The following is a 15,886-nucleotide window of genomic DNA, read 5'->3' on the forward strand; positions in this document are numbered from 1 at the left end:
GAAGCCAGCTGATATAAAAATTGCCCTGAAATCAAATTGCTGCCTGAACTATGAAGTTAACAATTGATGAGTTGCTTTTTTTTTTTTTTTGACAAATGTATGTGAGGACAAAGTGCACAGTATATTCAGCTTCCCTTTACATTGTCCAAAAAAAAGGGTCTGGGCAGCCAGAATCAGACTCTCATCTGAAAAACTCATTAGCATTTCCTAGCTTTACGACATGTGCAAAAAATGCATATCTAAGTAGGTGGATTTTTTCCACATTCGATATAAAGCAACTGCAGCCAGTGGTTGTGGGCAGGCTAATAAAAGAACAAGAACCATTGGAAAGTTGATAGTCGGGTGGAATTTCATTCCTAATTAATACATACACATTGCGGCAAAGAAATGAAATATTATATGATTTAAAGGCTTCAAGAGCCAGCTTTTGACACTACCAGTACTTGACCTGCTGTTATAGTGACTAAAGCTGACAAGCTGAAAATGAACCTGCCATTATCACTTTTGAGAACTATTCAGGGTTTTTTTCAAGGGCGGTTTCTGTTGACTTTGAACAACTGCCTCTTTATGTGTCTAAGAGCTAAAAGATAAAGCTCTGTATTGATGTGTCCCAGTCTGCTTTGTGTTCCTGTGCACTGTATTGACTTCCTCAGCCTTACATTCCCTTTATATTGTTCGCTTTAGTAAAACAGATTATCGAGTTTACGAGATCTGTGCTTTCATGGGTTATATCAGTTGTGTTTACTTAAGACTCCTGTCTAGAGGCTCCCGAGTGGCGCATCCGGTAAAGGCACTCTGCCCGGATGCGCCCTATAGCTTGGAGATCACCGGTTCGAATCCAGGCTATGTCACTGCCGACCGTGGAAGGGAGTTCCCAGGGGGTGGCGCACAATTGGCCAAGCACCGACCGTGCAGGGTAGGGGTTAGGTCGGCTGGGGAATTCTTGTCTCGCTGCACACCAGCAACCCCTGTGGCTGGCCGGACGCCTGCAGGCCGGCCTTTACGCAATTCAGAACTGCGTGGTCCTCTGACGCTGTAAGTTCTGGATATGGCTGCATGGTGGGCTTTGCAGAGCAAAAAAAAAAAAAAAAAAAGCGGATGGCTGACTGCACTCGTTTCGGAGGACGCGAGTGCTCGTCTTCGTCTCACCCGAGTTAGTTTGGGGATTGCAGCGGTGAGCCAGGTTGAATAATAATTTGACATTCCAAAATTGGTAGAAAAATTGGAAAATGAATAAAATGAAAGAAACTCATTTCTAGGGATCGCTTGGGGCAAGTAACAGAAGTAATATGATTGTGCTATAATTTGAAAATGTTATCTTTTGGCTCCCGGTCTTCAACCACAAAGCTACCCTACCACCAAATGTATTTGATAGTTAGCACGGATAAAACTGTGACACTTTCATTTGTTGGTTTAAGGAATGAAATTACAGTCTGTAGGTTGTAAATCAAGAAAGGATGACATCATTGTAGTCAAGTTTAACATCTGTACAGTATTTATTCCACAAAAAACATTGCACTTGATCTATGTATCCTCAAGCTTCTTTACAGAACCTGCAGAATTTACTGAGTAAAACACAGAGCTGTAGAGTTAGATGCTTGTTATTGCAGCTGGACAACCAAGTTAAGGGAATTTACAAAATTCTCAAGCATTGGAGCACAGCAATCAAAACAAGTTGTTGGACTGTAATCGCATTTTATCGACTCAAGTTCACTGATACCAAAAAAAAAAGAAAACATTCCAGATGCCCTTTGCAGGGATAACTGTACCGATAACGATAACCCCTAGGTCTGCATGCACCACCATTTCCAGGTGGTTAGAAACTTTTAGAAAGGACTTCAGCCCCTTCTATACTTGTGTGTGTAGCTTGAACGTCCACTTGCTGTGATGCAGCTTGCATGTTTCCTGTTCTGTATCCTGAAGTGAATTCTGCTCAGGCCAATGACGTTGCCCATGGCTTATTGAACACGGTCGTGCAGGATCACTTGCATCCTTTCCGTGACATAGTTCCTGACAGCCCTCGACCAGTTGTGTATACTTAGTTACACTGGAACACTGGAAGAAGACATTGTCAGCTAGTTTTCTAGTGTTTGTTTCCCTGTCAACAGACCCCTCTACAGTTCTGTTCTTTTATATATATCTACAGTATATATGTATATATATATATATGTGTATATACCACATTGCTCCTCAAGGCTACCCTATGTACCTTCCCCGGGCGTGCTTTATTTGGCTGTTAAATGGATGACTACCAGTGGCCTTCCTTGATGGCGACGTTAAGCAAAGGCTGGCTGTAAAAAGCAGAAGGATAAAGAAAGGGTGAACCCAAGGGAATGATTTGTTGCAAGGATGGAAGTGCAGAGCCAAGTTACAGTGCAACTTCATGGGGTAACTGGTTTGAGAAACGAGCTAATCACACTCAACTCACTTAGGGCTGTGAGCTTATCGGCATTCTCAACGCATTCCTCTGAGTACCTTCCTCAATTTCAGCTCGCTAGTATGTTACCAACACGTACTTCTTCCATAAATTAGACATGACTGAGTTATTGGAGGATGGTGTTTAAATTATTGCAGTGCCACATATTTTGTTTGAGTGCTTTTACGTTTTCTTCATGTGTTCTGGAGAAATATTCAACTCCTGTAAGAGAAGGAGTAATTACACATTTTTAGGTTTATGAAATTACAAATGAAATGCAGTGTCATAGGTCCAGGATCAGTCCTAAAAGTATGCGTTATTGTGACAAGTTTGTTTTCATCGGAAAGGAGTGTTTTTCGGATTGCATGTCATTTCCATGTGACAAAGTGGTTTGTGTAATATAATAGTAGCAAGATAATCGGTGGAATGTTTTCAATTGCATAATGACTGAGCTGTAAAGTTGCTTTTTAGAGATGGTAATAAGTTAAGTGGCACTTAAACTGAATATATCATAGTAGTACTGCTATATCAAACTTCATTGCGAAGGTAATACTGAAGTAAATGGTATAGAATGCCAATTACTTTCTCTGTGCTTGACAAATGGAACTAACAAGATTTCAATGCTGTTATTGTCTTCATAGTCTTTATCATCTGTCCTTTTCCCCGAACAAATGGAAAAATCATGATCTTTGCAGTCATTTAGAAATATTAACACTTCTGTACTGTGTGCAACATGGCTTTAGACTGGTGTGGGGGTGGGCTACCATTGATACATTGAGTAAAAAGGTATTTGAAATATCATTTTTTTTTTACATCTTTTATAGGTATTATGGTCAATTGTTTGAGTCATGAGAAATGTATAGTCCCACAGCTACCTCTGCTGGTTAAACAAGTGTATTATATACTCCTGCTACAGCCTTAATAATTTGCCCTCTTCCAAAGGATAATGATTTATTTTCTTTTTATACTTATTTTCTTTTGAATTTATTTGATGTAGCCGTGTGATTTTATATTCTAAATAATGCATGTTGCAAAGTGACAGGCTTTTTTGAATATTATGAATTGCAGGTGTCATAGCTGGTGCTGTGGTGAGAGAAAAAGATCCAGCTTTCAAAGGCCAGGGAGTTAGTCAGCCCTGTGAGGGGAAAAAAAAACACACTATTGAGAGACTGCATGCTGTAATAAATAGCATTGTAAAAATATGTGTTTTTTTAACCCTTTCATCTTATTTCTTGTACTTTCTTTTTTTAACACACATAAGCTTGACCTAGACACAATTTAATAAGGACTCCACAAAATCTATGAACACACTACACACTATATGTGGCACTTCTAGAGCACAGTTCAAGTGGAAACAGGTATGTTCAATATACCTCTGTTTTATGTCACAACATTAGATCCATCATGACCTGCCTTCACATGGAATTCAGCTTTCCGTTGGTTCTTTTCTGCATGCATTGCCACCGAGGGAATTTTCCCATTTTACATTCTCCCAACTTTTTCAGCAGTGTGGAAAGCATTCACACAGTGTCCTCTTGTGTTTTAAGGATAAACTGACTCATGCTCCAGCTAATTCTTCGGATGTGTTTGCATGTAGTTTGTCAATCTAACACAAATCTGGTAATGAAGAATTTTGAACAGTGATAAAAAAAAAACACATCAATTAACTTACTATTGTTTAATATGGTTTTCTTAAAAAACTTTCCATGTCCAAAATAAAATAATAATAATGCGAATAACAGTATAATAATGGTATGTGCATTTTAACAAGCTGTTGTCTCCATCTGTTGGTTGATACTGTTACTACAAGTCCCTGCTGTGTGTACTGTGTGTTCTGACACACTGTTAGCGTTACCTGGCACATTACCAAGTAGTTACAAGTAAGAATGGTCAATTAGAAGGAGGCGTTTTTTTTGTTTTTTTTTTTGCTTTGCCAGATGCTATAGCTGGCTGGTTCACTATTACAAATGACAACACATCACACTAGCAGATGTGACAACTATCTTGAGAGGGTCATAGTCATCTTCTCTCCAACATGTTGCGGCAGTGAGACACCTGCTGTACGTGTAGTTTTGTAGTGCGATTTGAACAGAAGCCTGTGTATACGTTTCCATGGAGACTGGAAATGAATTGGTATTATTAAAGGCCTCTGTTTCAGCCACATACAAGCAGAAGGTCATTGGTTTGAATTCTTGCTTCACTTGTAGGACTGGGGCCCAGGGAAGAAAGAGGAGTTATAAGACATGTTATAGTTAGCACCCTCAAGTGGCTCTTTGTTTAATTGCAAAGGTCAATGGGAAATAAGTGAGTATGTTGGTAACAAATAAAAAGCAAAGAGAATCACAGTGACCTACATCCACTCCATGTCCATGTATGTAGTTCTTTAGATACATGTAACAAATATTAAAACTATATAGTGTTGTTAGTTGCTGAAATAGTCTTCCCAAGTATTATGATATATTTAAATGAGTCTGTACAGTATATGCATAATGCATAACTTCTGAGTTGCCATCATTGGGCCAATTCGGACAACAACTCAGACATCAAAGTATACCCGCTTTGTGTTATAGGTCTGGGAACTTTGGCTCTTTTGAAATTACTGTTTTAAAAGATGTGACTTAAAAATCTGTCCAGAAGCCACCCCAGAAATAAACTGCAAATGGGAAGCTTTATGTGTGAGATCATTTTACTGCCTAACACACACAGACTATACCGGGTGCATTCTGGATTGCATGCCCAGGCTACTGTAACCGGCACAGCCTGTCCTGAGCTCATTACATGGTGCGCACTTCTCTGTACAGTGAACTCCTGTTCCTGCACACCCCAGTTTCCACACATGCTATTTCTGTTGCAGGAACTAATCTGGAAAGTGGTAGGATTTCACATGTAATTCGCTGTAACATTAAGTAGTGGTTAGGGCTCTGGACTCTTGAGGATTGTGGGTTCAATCCCCAGTGGGGGACACTGCTGTTGTACCCTTGAGCAAGGTACTTTACCTAGATTGCTCCAGTAAAAACCCAACTGTATAAATGGGTCATTGTATGTAAAAATAATGTGATATCTGTATAATGTGAAATCTTGTAACAATTGTAAGTCGCCCTGGATAAGGGCGTCTGCTAAGAAATAAATAATAATAATAATAATAATAATAATAAAAAATGATTTTCATTTCAATTACAATGCATCACAGAGAACAAAAAAATCATTTCCTGTTGAATTACCTAATTTGTTCATGATAACAGATGCTGAGGAAAGCCAGTAAATTAACAACTGATCATTGAGTTGGGCAATGCAGAGACAAGGTGTAGAAAACCCCAGGCTGGGACAGTTAATACCGATCTCATTTATTAGGAGAAGAACTCCTCGGCACCCATTGCACTCGGCTATAAGCCTGACATGTGTCTGCATCACTCAAAGATTGAAATGTTTTCAGGCTCCGGGATTGTCAGTCCACATGTGCTCCATAGATGACTTAAAGAAATATTACACTCTCCAACTGGCCCTGCAAATTCTCCCACTCCCAGTTCTACCAGGAGGCTTTACACTTGTCCCTCTCATCTTTGTTTACAGCAGGTCAAGCTAGAAAGGGTGCTGCTTGGTTACTTTAAAGGCAGGCGATGTACAGTACATGGTATATGTGTGCAGCCAGCCCAGGGAGAATCTTGTACAGCAAACACAACACAGCACTAAAAAGAACAAAGGTACATTTTACAAGGAAGCCAATTGCAAGTAGTTTGTATTGCTTCTGTACAGGTAGTCATTAATGAAAGCAGAACTATATACCTTACATGAGTCAGTTTTATCCTTTTATATGACTTTGGATTCATCTGACCACATGTATATATCTTTAATTAACTTGCACATATTTGTTTGCATGCTGTATACATCTAAAACAGAAGGCAAACAATGTAAACGGTGTCCGCTGTAGTGCACTGATAGTGTAAGGATTATTGCCCACATTGTCAAACAGGTAACACAGCAATAACGATCCATTATGTGGGACGGAACAGAAAAGCCAGAGCACTTGTTATGTGGTTGTGTTTTTTTTTTTTTTAATTGCTCTTCTGGTAGTGATTAGAGGACAGATCTCAAACCCCCAGTGCACTAGAGCGGCCATTTTGAAAAGAGCTTTAAGTGTAAGTGTAAAAAGTTGTCAGGACGCTAACAATGAAAATAAAATTGACAGGTACGTATTTAAACAGCTGTAGCTATATTTTTCAGAACCCCGCTACTTCCTCTTTAACCTGCAGTATCTCAAGGTCAGCATTTGAAACTGTCATGTCACCACTTGTCACACATTATTACCCATTATACCTATGTTTCAAATGATATACTGAGTTATTTTAGACAAATTCAGACTTTTATATTTATCCTTAAGGGGGAGCAGTGTGTGTGTGTGTGTATATATATATATATATATATATATATATATATATATATATATATATATATATATATATAAAGTTTATAGGAATGCTGCAGTGGACTAACACTTGATTGGTATTTGTATTCCTTAATCTAAGCCTGGTCTTTATAATCTTCATAACCACAAAAGAGGATTGTCCTTTTAAAATAACAGCTGTTCAGAGTTGACTGTCAGCTTTCAAAGCTGTAATTGAGTCCTGATTTTTTTATAGGTTGTCTAAAGTATCACTATAAGTTAAAGCTTTCAAAAGTCCATTGCGAGCATTTAGACTCTACCAGTATTGAACATGTGAAATTCTGAAGATTATTATTTCCTGTTATATCTTATTGGTTAATTAGTTAATTACTGATTATTTAGTTTTGTTTTTCTTGTTTTATGATAAACCACACCTTTTCCAACAGTTCCATGACTGCCTCCCCAAACCATTGGGATTGGCAATAGCTACTGAACCAGTATTTGTGACCTGTGTCCTATTAATACCCACAACAGCTGCCATCAAATAATTTCAGCCACGCCTGCTGTGGTAATCAAGCCTGTTTGAGTAGTTATTAAAGTCAGGTTGTATCACAGTAGAAGTATGTTGGTAAACATGAGCTGTCTTAATAATAGATACCTGGTGGCTGCCCTTGTTGCATTATCCTGCCCTCTGTTCTCAGCAAAGCTGCTTGATGGTTTTGTTATAAAAAACGCAGTGCAACAGTAGCACAGTTCAGTGTATTTTAAATACTGTAGTTATTGGCTTAGGGAGGTGACATCTTTATATTGTATGAGGCATTTTTGTGATCAAAATAGAATAAATAACCATGCTATACTAAGAGCTGTAAACCATCTACTTCAGGGTTGGAAACTGCATAGCAGTTTGATCCATTACTGGTTTTGCTATGAGTTTAATAAGACCCACCTGAGCTTGTTCCCTATACACTGTGGTTAATCAAGTTCATATTAAAACCTGGGATGGGTGAAACTGCTACTCATTTCCATCCCTGTGCTTTCTGCTTTTAATTGTACAGTGCACTGTATTGTCTGCATGACCATCTTGTTAACACTATTCTCGTAAAACCCCCTTTTAATAAATGAATAGCAGAAACACTTCCTTCTTCCATACAACCCATCATTCTCTTATTATTCACTGCCTGTGCTATGGGGTTGCGATAGGATTGGTTTTCAAGGAAGTGGACGATGCCCAGAGTGAGAAATGAACAAGCAGTGCCAATGTCCCAGAAGTGAAGCAGCACCGTTAGTGACAGAGCTGCTGCCACAGAGGTATGAGTTAAAGAACGCACAGCACTTGAAAACTTTATTTGGAAATGTTATAGGGCTGAGGGTAACAAGGGCTGGATTGCCTAGTCTAAAACTCCGTGAACTGTTAAGCGTGTTTTTCAAAAAAAAAAAAAAAAAGTTTGATTTAGTTGATGTTGCCCTCAATGTCATCCAAAAATGATTATTTTAAAAGATTCCATTAAGGAACAAACGGTAACTGACACATTTTCTGCTTGTGCAACCATTGAGGCACAGTAGATTGAAGTAGGCAGCAAAGTGGCTTTTACAAGGTCACATGCATTACTCACTGGCTGAGCTGATATTTGACCTGGGGTTTCCTGACCTTGTCTGTAACCTCAAGTCTACAATGCCTTAGCGAAAGTATCAGAGGCTTCAAAGATAACCCTGGTAATTAGTGTGTCTGTGACGGTCTGCATCTTACCCAGTGAGTGAATTATATGCAAATACAAACAGATAGTCATAATGTAAACCAAATGATGGTTAAAAACACATATGAATACATCAGTAAACAGGGCTAAATTGTCTGTTTTAATCTGTGCCGTCTCAGTGTGGTAAAAGAGTAGAAGCCAGCAGAGACAGAAGCCCTGCTTCGCTATTAATAACTGGCAGGCACAGATGTTGTTTCATTTTGTGTCTATCGCAATATTACTTTTTATGGTTAAGGTTTGTGTATCCTACAGTACATGACATTTTAATTATTAGACCCTGGCGGTAACAAAGTCCTGTAATCACACCGGAACAGGTTTGGTTTATTGTCTTCATAGAGGTGAAAGGAAATCCACTTTTAATTGGTTTCATGCAGCATTCTTTACCCACCTATACTGGAGACATTCCTGGATTCTGCATATTAAAGAGAACATTTCTGAATGTTTATTTCCTGTCCACTTCCCTATAATTTTTAACTCTTTCTTAGACTATAAGATAACATTAAAATGGTATTGGAAAAACAGTCAATTACAAATTGGAAATTCAAACATCTTTATTGTCTTATTATAACAAGACAAAATACTTTGTAAACGTTTGTCTAATTTAATTTCTGATTTTAGTTTGAGGACTACTTGATATTTTGTGATTGAGTGCTTGAAGTTTCAAACCCAGTAAAGCTCTGCAGCATGACTAAAGGGCAAATTGTGAGTGGATGATTAAATAGCAGCGATGTCTGGGTCCCTGTTCTGAAATATCTGCTTTATTCAGTGGAAGCTGATAGCAGGGCATGGATTTTGTAATGCCTGGCAACATGTTGTGGAATCTTGATGCGTTTCATATTCTCCAAACAGCTGTCGGAGGAGAGGGCAGGGGAATTCTGGGAGTGCAGTGTGCAGTTGAAATGTCATGAGGCCAAGCCAGCAGAAAGTGTGGGAGATATTTATACAGAGGGATGGGAATGGAGAAGGGCTTGAGGGGTGTGTTAGTGAAACCAATCTTCTTTCAGAGGCCAGCACAACAAAATCAAATATTTATAATAATAATATTGTCCCCCTCCCCCATTACCCCCACCCTACCATAAAACATGAGTTATATTGGTTTTGATTTGTTGTTTTGCACAGAATCGTGGTAGAATTATGGAATGTATACTCAATTTAAAGTATTCATAACCTTGACCCCTGACTATCTCTCATGACAGTGCCAAGTGATATCACACTAGTTAAATACTGTGAGGAATGTTCACCTCTGGATTAGAATGTCTGTGTTGGCTCTGCAGGATCAAATGCTCTGTCTTAGATATCCAGATTTCACAAAGGCAGATTTAAAAGATCTTGCAGCAGTACTTTATAAGCACAACAAAATGAAATTGTCAAAACGCCCCAGAGACCCTATGTCTTTGATCAGTGTGGTATAAGACAGACATATATGTGTACAGAACTTAACTGGACGAGTTACCACTGCAAGTTAAGCCAATGAAGCCATTTCAAGCAAACTAATTATGGCAGTTTTTTGTTAAAGTCTTTCATATGCAGTCCTTGTCACACGATAATATAATAGAAATCTTGACATATGACAAGTCAGTTGATCTGCTTCTGGAAGTATTCTTTTTAAAGTACATTTTATATTTAGCGCTCTCCATAAGATTTTGCATATCCCTTCTTTTTTATTGGAAATCCCTACTGTCATTCCTGATGTATACTAATTTAGAGAATTACATGGCTGGTGACAGAATTATATTGTGGTGTTTATCACATTGCACTGTAAATGTGTTGCATACATTTCATAAATACTAACTGAGTTGTATTCTATACTGCTGGCCTAAATCCTGAACGAGGTCTGCAGTTGATTTCAATATTTAATTCTCACAGCAATAAACTCTAAATGTTGTCATTGTGCTGCTTTTGATAGGCCTAATCCCACCACCACCAGACCAACTGCTTAACTTAAAACATATGCATTTAGTATTGCTCAATGAATTGGCAGAAGAAATGGCAGAAAGCCTGATGACTTCAAAACTCAGTGGGATGAGCCTCTGAGGGATAATCTGTGGTTCCGAGTCTGACCTCCAGTTTGGTTATATTTATTTCTCACAAAAACCTGTATTGCAATTTGTAGGTTTTCTCTCTTAACAACACACATTAATTAGTAACACTGTCAAAATTGTAGCTAGGTTTTGCTTTCTGGACAAAATCTGAAACACACAGTCTTGGCTTTGTAGAAATCCTTCATTACCAGTTTGTTGTGACTTTACAGTATTTGTTGTGATTTCCTAGAGATTCTCAAGATATACTGGCTGTCCTATATTGGCCAATGATTAACTAGCTGTGAGTGCACAGCTTGGTTTACAAAAGAGCCCTATCCTGGCATTTCATATCTGAAGATTATAAAATAAACAAAGTCAGTGCAGGCTGTATATTTAGCCTGATGTGCAGCATGCCTAATTTTGGCACCTCTGGTGAGGAGGGCAGTGGTGGGGGGGGGGGGGTGGTGCTTCCTTTCCCATAATGCACCTCCACCCCCTACCCCCTCCCCACTCAACCCTCCTGTTCAGGACAGCTCGTTTGCTGCAAAGCTTCCAGGAGACAGATCCCAGTGCGGGTCATGTTTCGGAGTGGAGTGTTACAAGCAGGCTGAGGTGGTAGATAGTTTGGATGATTGGAATCTGGGGTTCTCTGGGCCTCCCAGTTGAGATACAATGCTTGGAGACACTGGCTGTGTGAGAAGGGAGAAAGCAGGGCATTTTTTGCACAAAGGCGCTTTTGGCTCGGGGAGAGAACAGTTGGTCTAAGTTTATCCTGGCTTCCAAGCGCGCATACCTTAAGAAAGGAGCAGCACTGAGGTTTTTTATTTTCTGCCTTCCAAAATGATGATCAAGGAGGCTTCTTTGAGGAGGGATCCTGACTTGCGGGGCGAGCTAGCTTTTCTTGCTAGGGGCTGTGACTTTGTCCTCCCCTCTCGCTTTAAGAAGAGGCTCAAATCCTTCCAGCAAGCGCAGGTCAGTGTGGGTTACGGCCAGCACTTTGTTTCTTTGTAGCTTTTCTCTTCGGCTGCCAGCGCTGCTGCTGTTGCTGCGAACACTTGCATGCCATTAAAGACAAGCTATTTGCAGACGGATATCAACAAGATTATAAATAGCTCTGAGAACCATGAATAGAGTGATCGAATTAATGTGGCAAGCAGGGGTTGGGGGAGGGATGGAAACAACAGAGACAGCTGTTGTAAAATGTACGTATACTCTCTTACTCAAGTGAATAAGCTACATTTTTTCATTGTGTGTATTATTACATAGGCAATGTGTCCTTTTTCCTGTTTTCTTCTGAGACATGACAGGAATCAGTTCCTGGGAAAGGTTATGGTAGCAGGCAATCGGTAGTATTGGGCATAGCAACAGATGCCTCTGAGGGACAGGTTATGAGTTAATAAAATGTGTAGTTACTGTGTGAAGACATTAGATAACAAGGGGAAAGGATAGACTGGAAAAACAGCAAGCCACACACTTTACAGTACATAGCAAGCAACCTAAAAATGTTTTTACCACCTGCATAGTCCAGTGCCGTTTATTTGAGGTAAGTATCAGGATTTCCAGTTGATTTCACGCAGTGACAAGGCCTTCTAACCCTAGGAGGCCGTTTTGTACTTTTCTGAAATAGCAGAAACAGCTACCAGTATTGTTAAACTTATTTTATTCTGTAATTTCTATTAAATGTTGTATTTGTATTAGTGCTATTATTGTCATACAGCTGCAACAAAACGAATTGTCTGTAATGACAGACTTTGACAGTTTTAAAATAATAAAAATACTATTAATTATTAGTGAATAATTAGAAAAAGAACATAGTGCTTTCCTCAGATTTCCCATGTGCAATACTTCCAGGTGTTTTAAGAGCAGAAATTGCCTTTTTATATTCTGATTCTGATCTGAATTAGTACAGATATTTCACAGCCAAAGCATGCGAATCCCATGGACTGAACACTTTGATCCAATCTCTGCAGCGCTGTTAAATGTATTGATAATCCTGCTTCCTCCATCCTTGCGAATACGTCACTGGAACTTGATCTTTCACTAAGCCTGTAACCCTTACTACATACCCTATAGGAGGCAGCCCGTTTATTCACACAAACTCATGTATCTGACCATGTCAGCCTGGAGTTAATTAGGATATTCAGTTCTGGTACTGACATTTTAAACCAGTACTGTTATGCAATGTTCACTGAGTATCCTGTGAGGTGGATCGCTCTCAGTCATCTTCCTCTTGATCCTCCAAAACCAGCTGTTGACTGAGTCATGTACGGTGGCATTGCCATGCTTGTGCTTTTAACTGGAATTTAAAAGAAATATAGGAAAAACCTACAGTATTCAAGCACCTCAAGTACTTTTTTTTATATAACCCATTAAAAACCCTTAATGGACAGTCACATAAACAACAACTGTGGGCTGCAGAGTGGGTCCTTATATTATTTCTTTCTTAGTAGATGCCCTTATCCAGGGCAACTTACAGTTGTTACAAGATATCACATTATTTTACATACAATTACCCATTTATACAGTTGGGTTTTTACTGGAGCAATCTAGGTAAAGTACCTTGCTCAAGGGTACAGCAGCAGTGTCCCCCACCTGGGATTGAACCCACGACCCTCCGGTCAAGAGTCCAGAGCACTAACCACTACTCCACACTGCTGTCCCTGTTTAAACCTAATAGGGTTAAACATTACCTCTTTGTAAGTGACATGGTTCAGCATGTCATCTAATTACAGTACTTCATGTTATGAATGTCCTATGAATGATCTGCTGCTTTTAACAGCCCTGAAAGGCCACTTGCAAACTTGTTTCCTAGCAACCCTTTGCTCATCCGTTCAATTCATTAACTGTTTCATATACTACAAGGGAGGCATGTTTGATTCTGCGGTTTCTGACGGCCATACAACCTGCTCTTAGTTGTCTGGTGCACACAGGTAGACAAGGCAGCAGAAGACTGCAGCTGTGAAGCCACCTCATCAATCTTAATTAAGCTTTAAATATAATCCTCAGGTGTCCTTTCTGTTTCACTGGGACTTTTTCGGGTAAAAAAGAGATAGTACTTTCCTTTTATAAACAGTACATGGTCGAAAGATTTTTTTTTCTGTAATACAGCATTGCTTGCTAACATATGGAAGAAGTACTTGGATATAGCTAGCATTTTTATTTGCTTGCAGAGCTCCAGGGAATTGATCATTGCTATATTTCCTCTCATGAATATACTTTCAGTGTAATACTGGGTTTGAGGTGGAGTAGATAAGCCCAATGCCATGTCTATAGTCGTCGCATACTGTGCAGTTTCACCATGCCGGTGACTGCTGTGATGCATTGAATCCACAGTATATGAACTACAGTGCATGTCCTACTGTTGATGTGCTTGTGTGGAAGTGGGGACCTGAATGTTCACAGCCCTTCCTGTGAGGATTGGGTTCACTTCCAAAGGGGCTGTTCCATTCATTCAGAGGAGGAAGTCTACACTAGGACATTTGCCTACTGATTGAGCAGTTGCAATAAGGGGTTAAATGGTCTCATTATCGGTAGTGTTTATTATTAGTTAATAATAATAATAATAATAATAATAATAATAATAATAATAATAATAATAATAATAATAAAATGCCCTTGGAAGAGACATGATATGCTTGCACAATATAAATCTAAAATGAGTATTTTCTCTGTAATGCCTTCATACAGTGAGATGTCATTACACTGAACACTGAAATTAGATGCCATTACAAAGACTTCTCCTTCCAGTCAAGATGAATTAATGCAGTAATAAACAGATACCAGATTACCTCTTCATTGCACTTCTGAAGTAGCAGGGGAGGTGAAGAGTAGGCACCCACAATACTGTAATGTAGTGTCTAGCTATAATTTAATGTGAACTGACTTTAGATTTGCACTCAGCCCCTATATTAAGAAAACTATGAAAAAAACCTCAAGTCTTTCTCTGTGTTAAACATGTTTCTTTCTTTTGGGCTCCCAAGTGGCTTATCTGGTAAAGTTGCGCCGTGTGTGCAGGATGCGCCCTATAGCTTGGACATCGCCAGTTCGAGGTTTTAGGGTGCCTGCGGGCTTGCCTGTAAACTGCACGTTGTCCTCCGACACCGTAGCTCTGAGAGGCTGCATGGTGGCCTGCAGTGTGTAAAGAAGCGGTCGGCTGACGGCACACGCTTCGGAGGACAGCGTGTGTTCATCTTCGCCCTCCCGAGTCAGCGCAGGGGTGGTAGCGGTGAGCTGAGCCTAAAAATAATTGGGTATTCCAAATTGGGGAGAAAATAATAATAAAAAAAAACAATTGGCGAGTACTACATTTAAAAAACAAATAAACAAAAAAAAACCTGTTTCTTTTGCAGTAACCTGCAAGGAATAGCCAACATTGTGTGTATGTGTGTGTGTGTTCTGATTAACTCAGGAGCTGTAACCAGTATGAATATGGACAATAAGTGAAAAGTACATTAGCGCTGTCATGCATCAGGTTCGGTTCATGACATCTCATTATTAGAGCTATTGAAAGCTCTATCTTGAATAGGTGTAGCTTGACCATTTGGAGAGCAGGAAACCTGTTTCCTCAATGTCAGTTGAGTTTTGTTAACCGCTGTACTGTATCTTAATCTTTTTATTTTTTATTTTTTTTGGTTTCAGGTCCAAATCAAGCAAGAGAAGAAACCTGGAACTCCTCCCCCAGCACCTGCAGCCTCCACCCCCAGTCCACGCACACCGACCCCTCCACCAGTAAACAAGGTGGTCATCACTGCCCCCATCTCCATAAACATTCCACGCTTCTATTTCCCCAAAGGACTTCCAAACCCTACTGCCAACCTCGACGAGACCATTGCCAAGATTGAAGCAGCGTTCGCAGAGTTAGAGGAAGAGAAAGCTGATATTTATGAAATGGGAAAGATTGCTAAGGTATGGTGTGAAGAATATAGCCACTTGTTTTTGCAGTTTTGCATTTTTCTTTTATATCAAAGTCCATTCACCCCTGCAGTATAAATCAATGTGTTAATGTAATACTGTCTTCTCCCATGCCACACATGTGTAACCAATGTTTTCAACAGTACATTCTTTGCAATACTTCCTCCTTTACGACATGCTGGAGTCTGCTGGCTTTACAGTCGAGATATGTAAACATATATGGGATATATATTTGACAGTGGAATTTTTTTTTTTTTTTTCAGGCATGCAATTGTCCGCTATACTGGAAGGCCCCGATGTTTAATGCTGCTGGAGGTGAAAGGACAGGATTTGTTTCTGTCCACGCATTCATAGCGATGTGGAGGAAGTGAGTGTCATTACTGGGACTCGTTATTTCGAGTGT

General features: G+C 39.5%; 1 protein-coding gene across 2 annotated transcripts in view; it reads left to right on the top strand.

Annotated features, from left to right (window-relative positions):
* Positions 1 to 15,886, top strand: part of ppp2r3a (protein phosphatase 2, regulatory subunit B'', alpha) — an 85,667-nt gene that overhangs the window by 59,274 nt on the left and 10,507 nt on the right. The window contains exons 1-3 of one of the 2 annotated variants that reach the window (XM_034029402.3): positions 11,103 to 11,544; positions 15,211 to 15,477; positions 15,747 to 15,850. In XM_034029402.3, the coding sequence (XP_033885293.2) occupies positions 11,413 to 11,544; positions 15,211 to 15,477; positions 15,747 to 15,850 (503 nt within the window). In that variant the 5' untranslated portion in view covers positions 11,103 to 11,412. Of the gene's footprint in view, positions 1 to 11,102; positions 11,545 to 15,210; positions 15,478 to 15,746; positions 15,851 to 15,886 lie in introns of those variants that run through there. The other variant, XM_034029400.3, reaches the window with a different exon arrangement.

Source organism: Acipenser ruthenus, chromosome 12, assembly GCF_902713425.1.
Source record: "Acipenser ruthenus chromosome 12, fAciRut3.2 maternal haplotype, whole genome shotgun sequence".
Lineage (NCBI taxonomy): Eukaryota > Metazoa > Chordata > Actinopteri > Acipenseriformes > Acipenseridae > Acipenser > Acipenser ruthenus.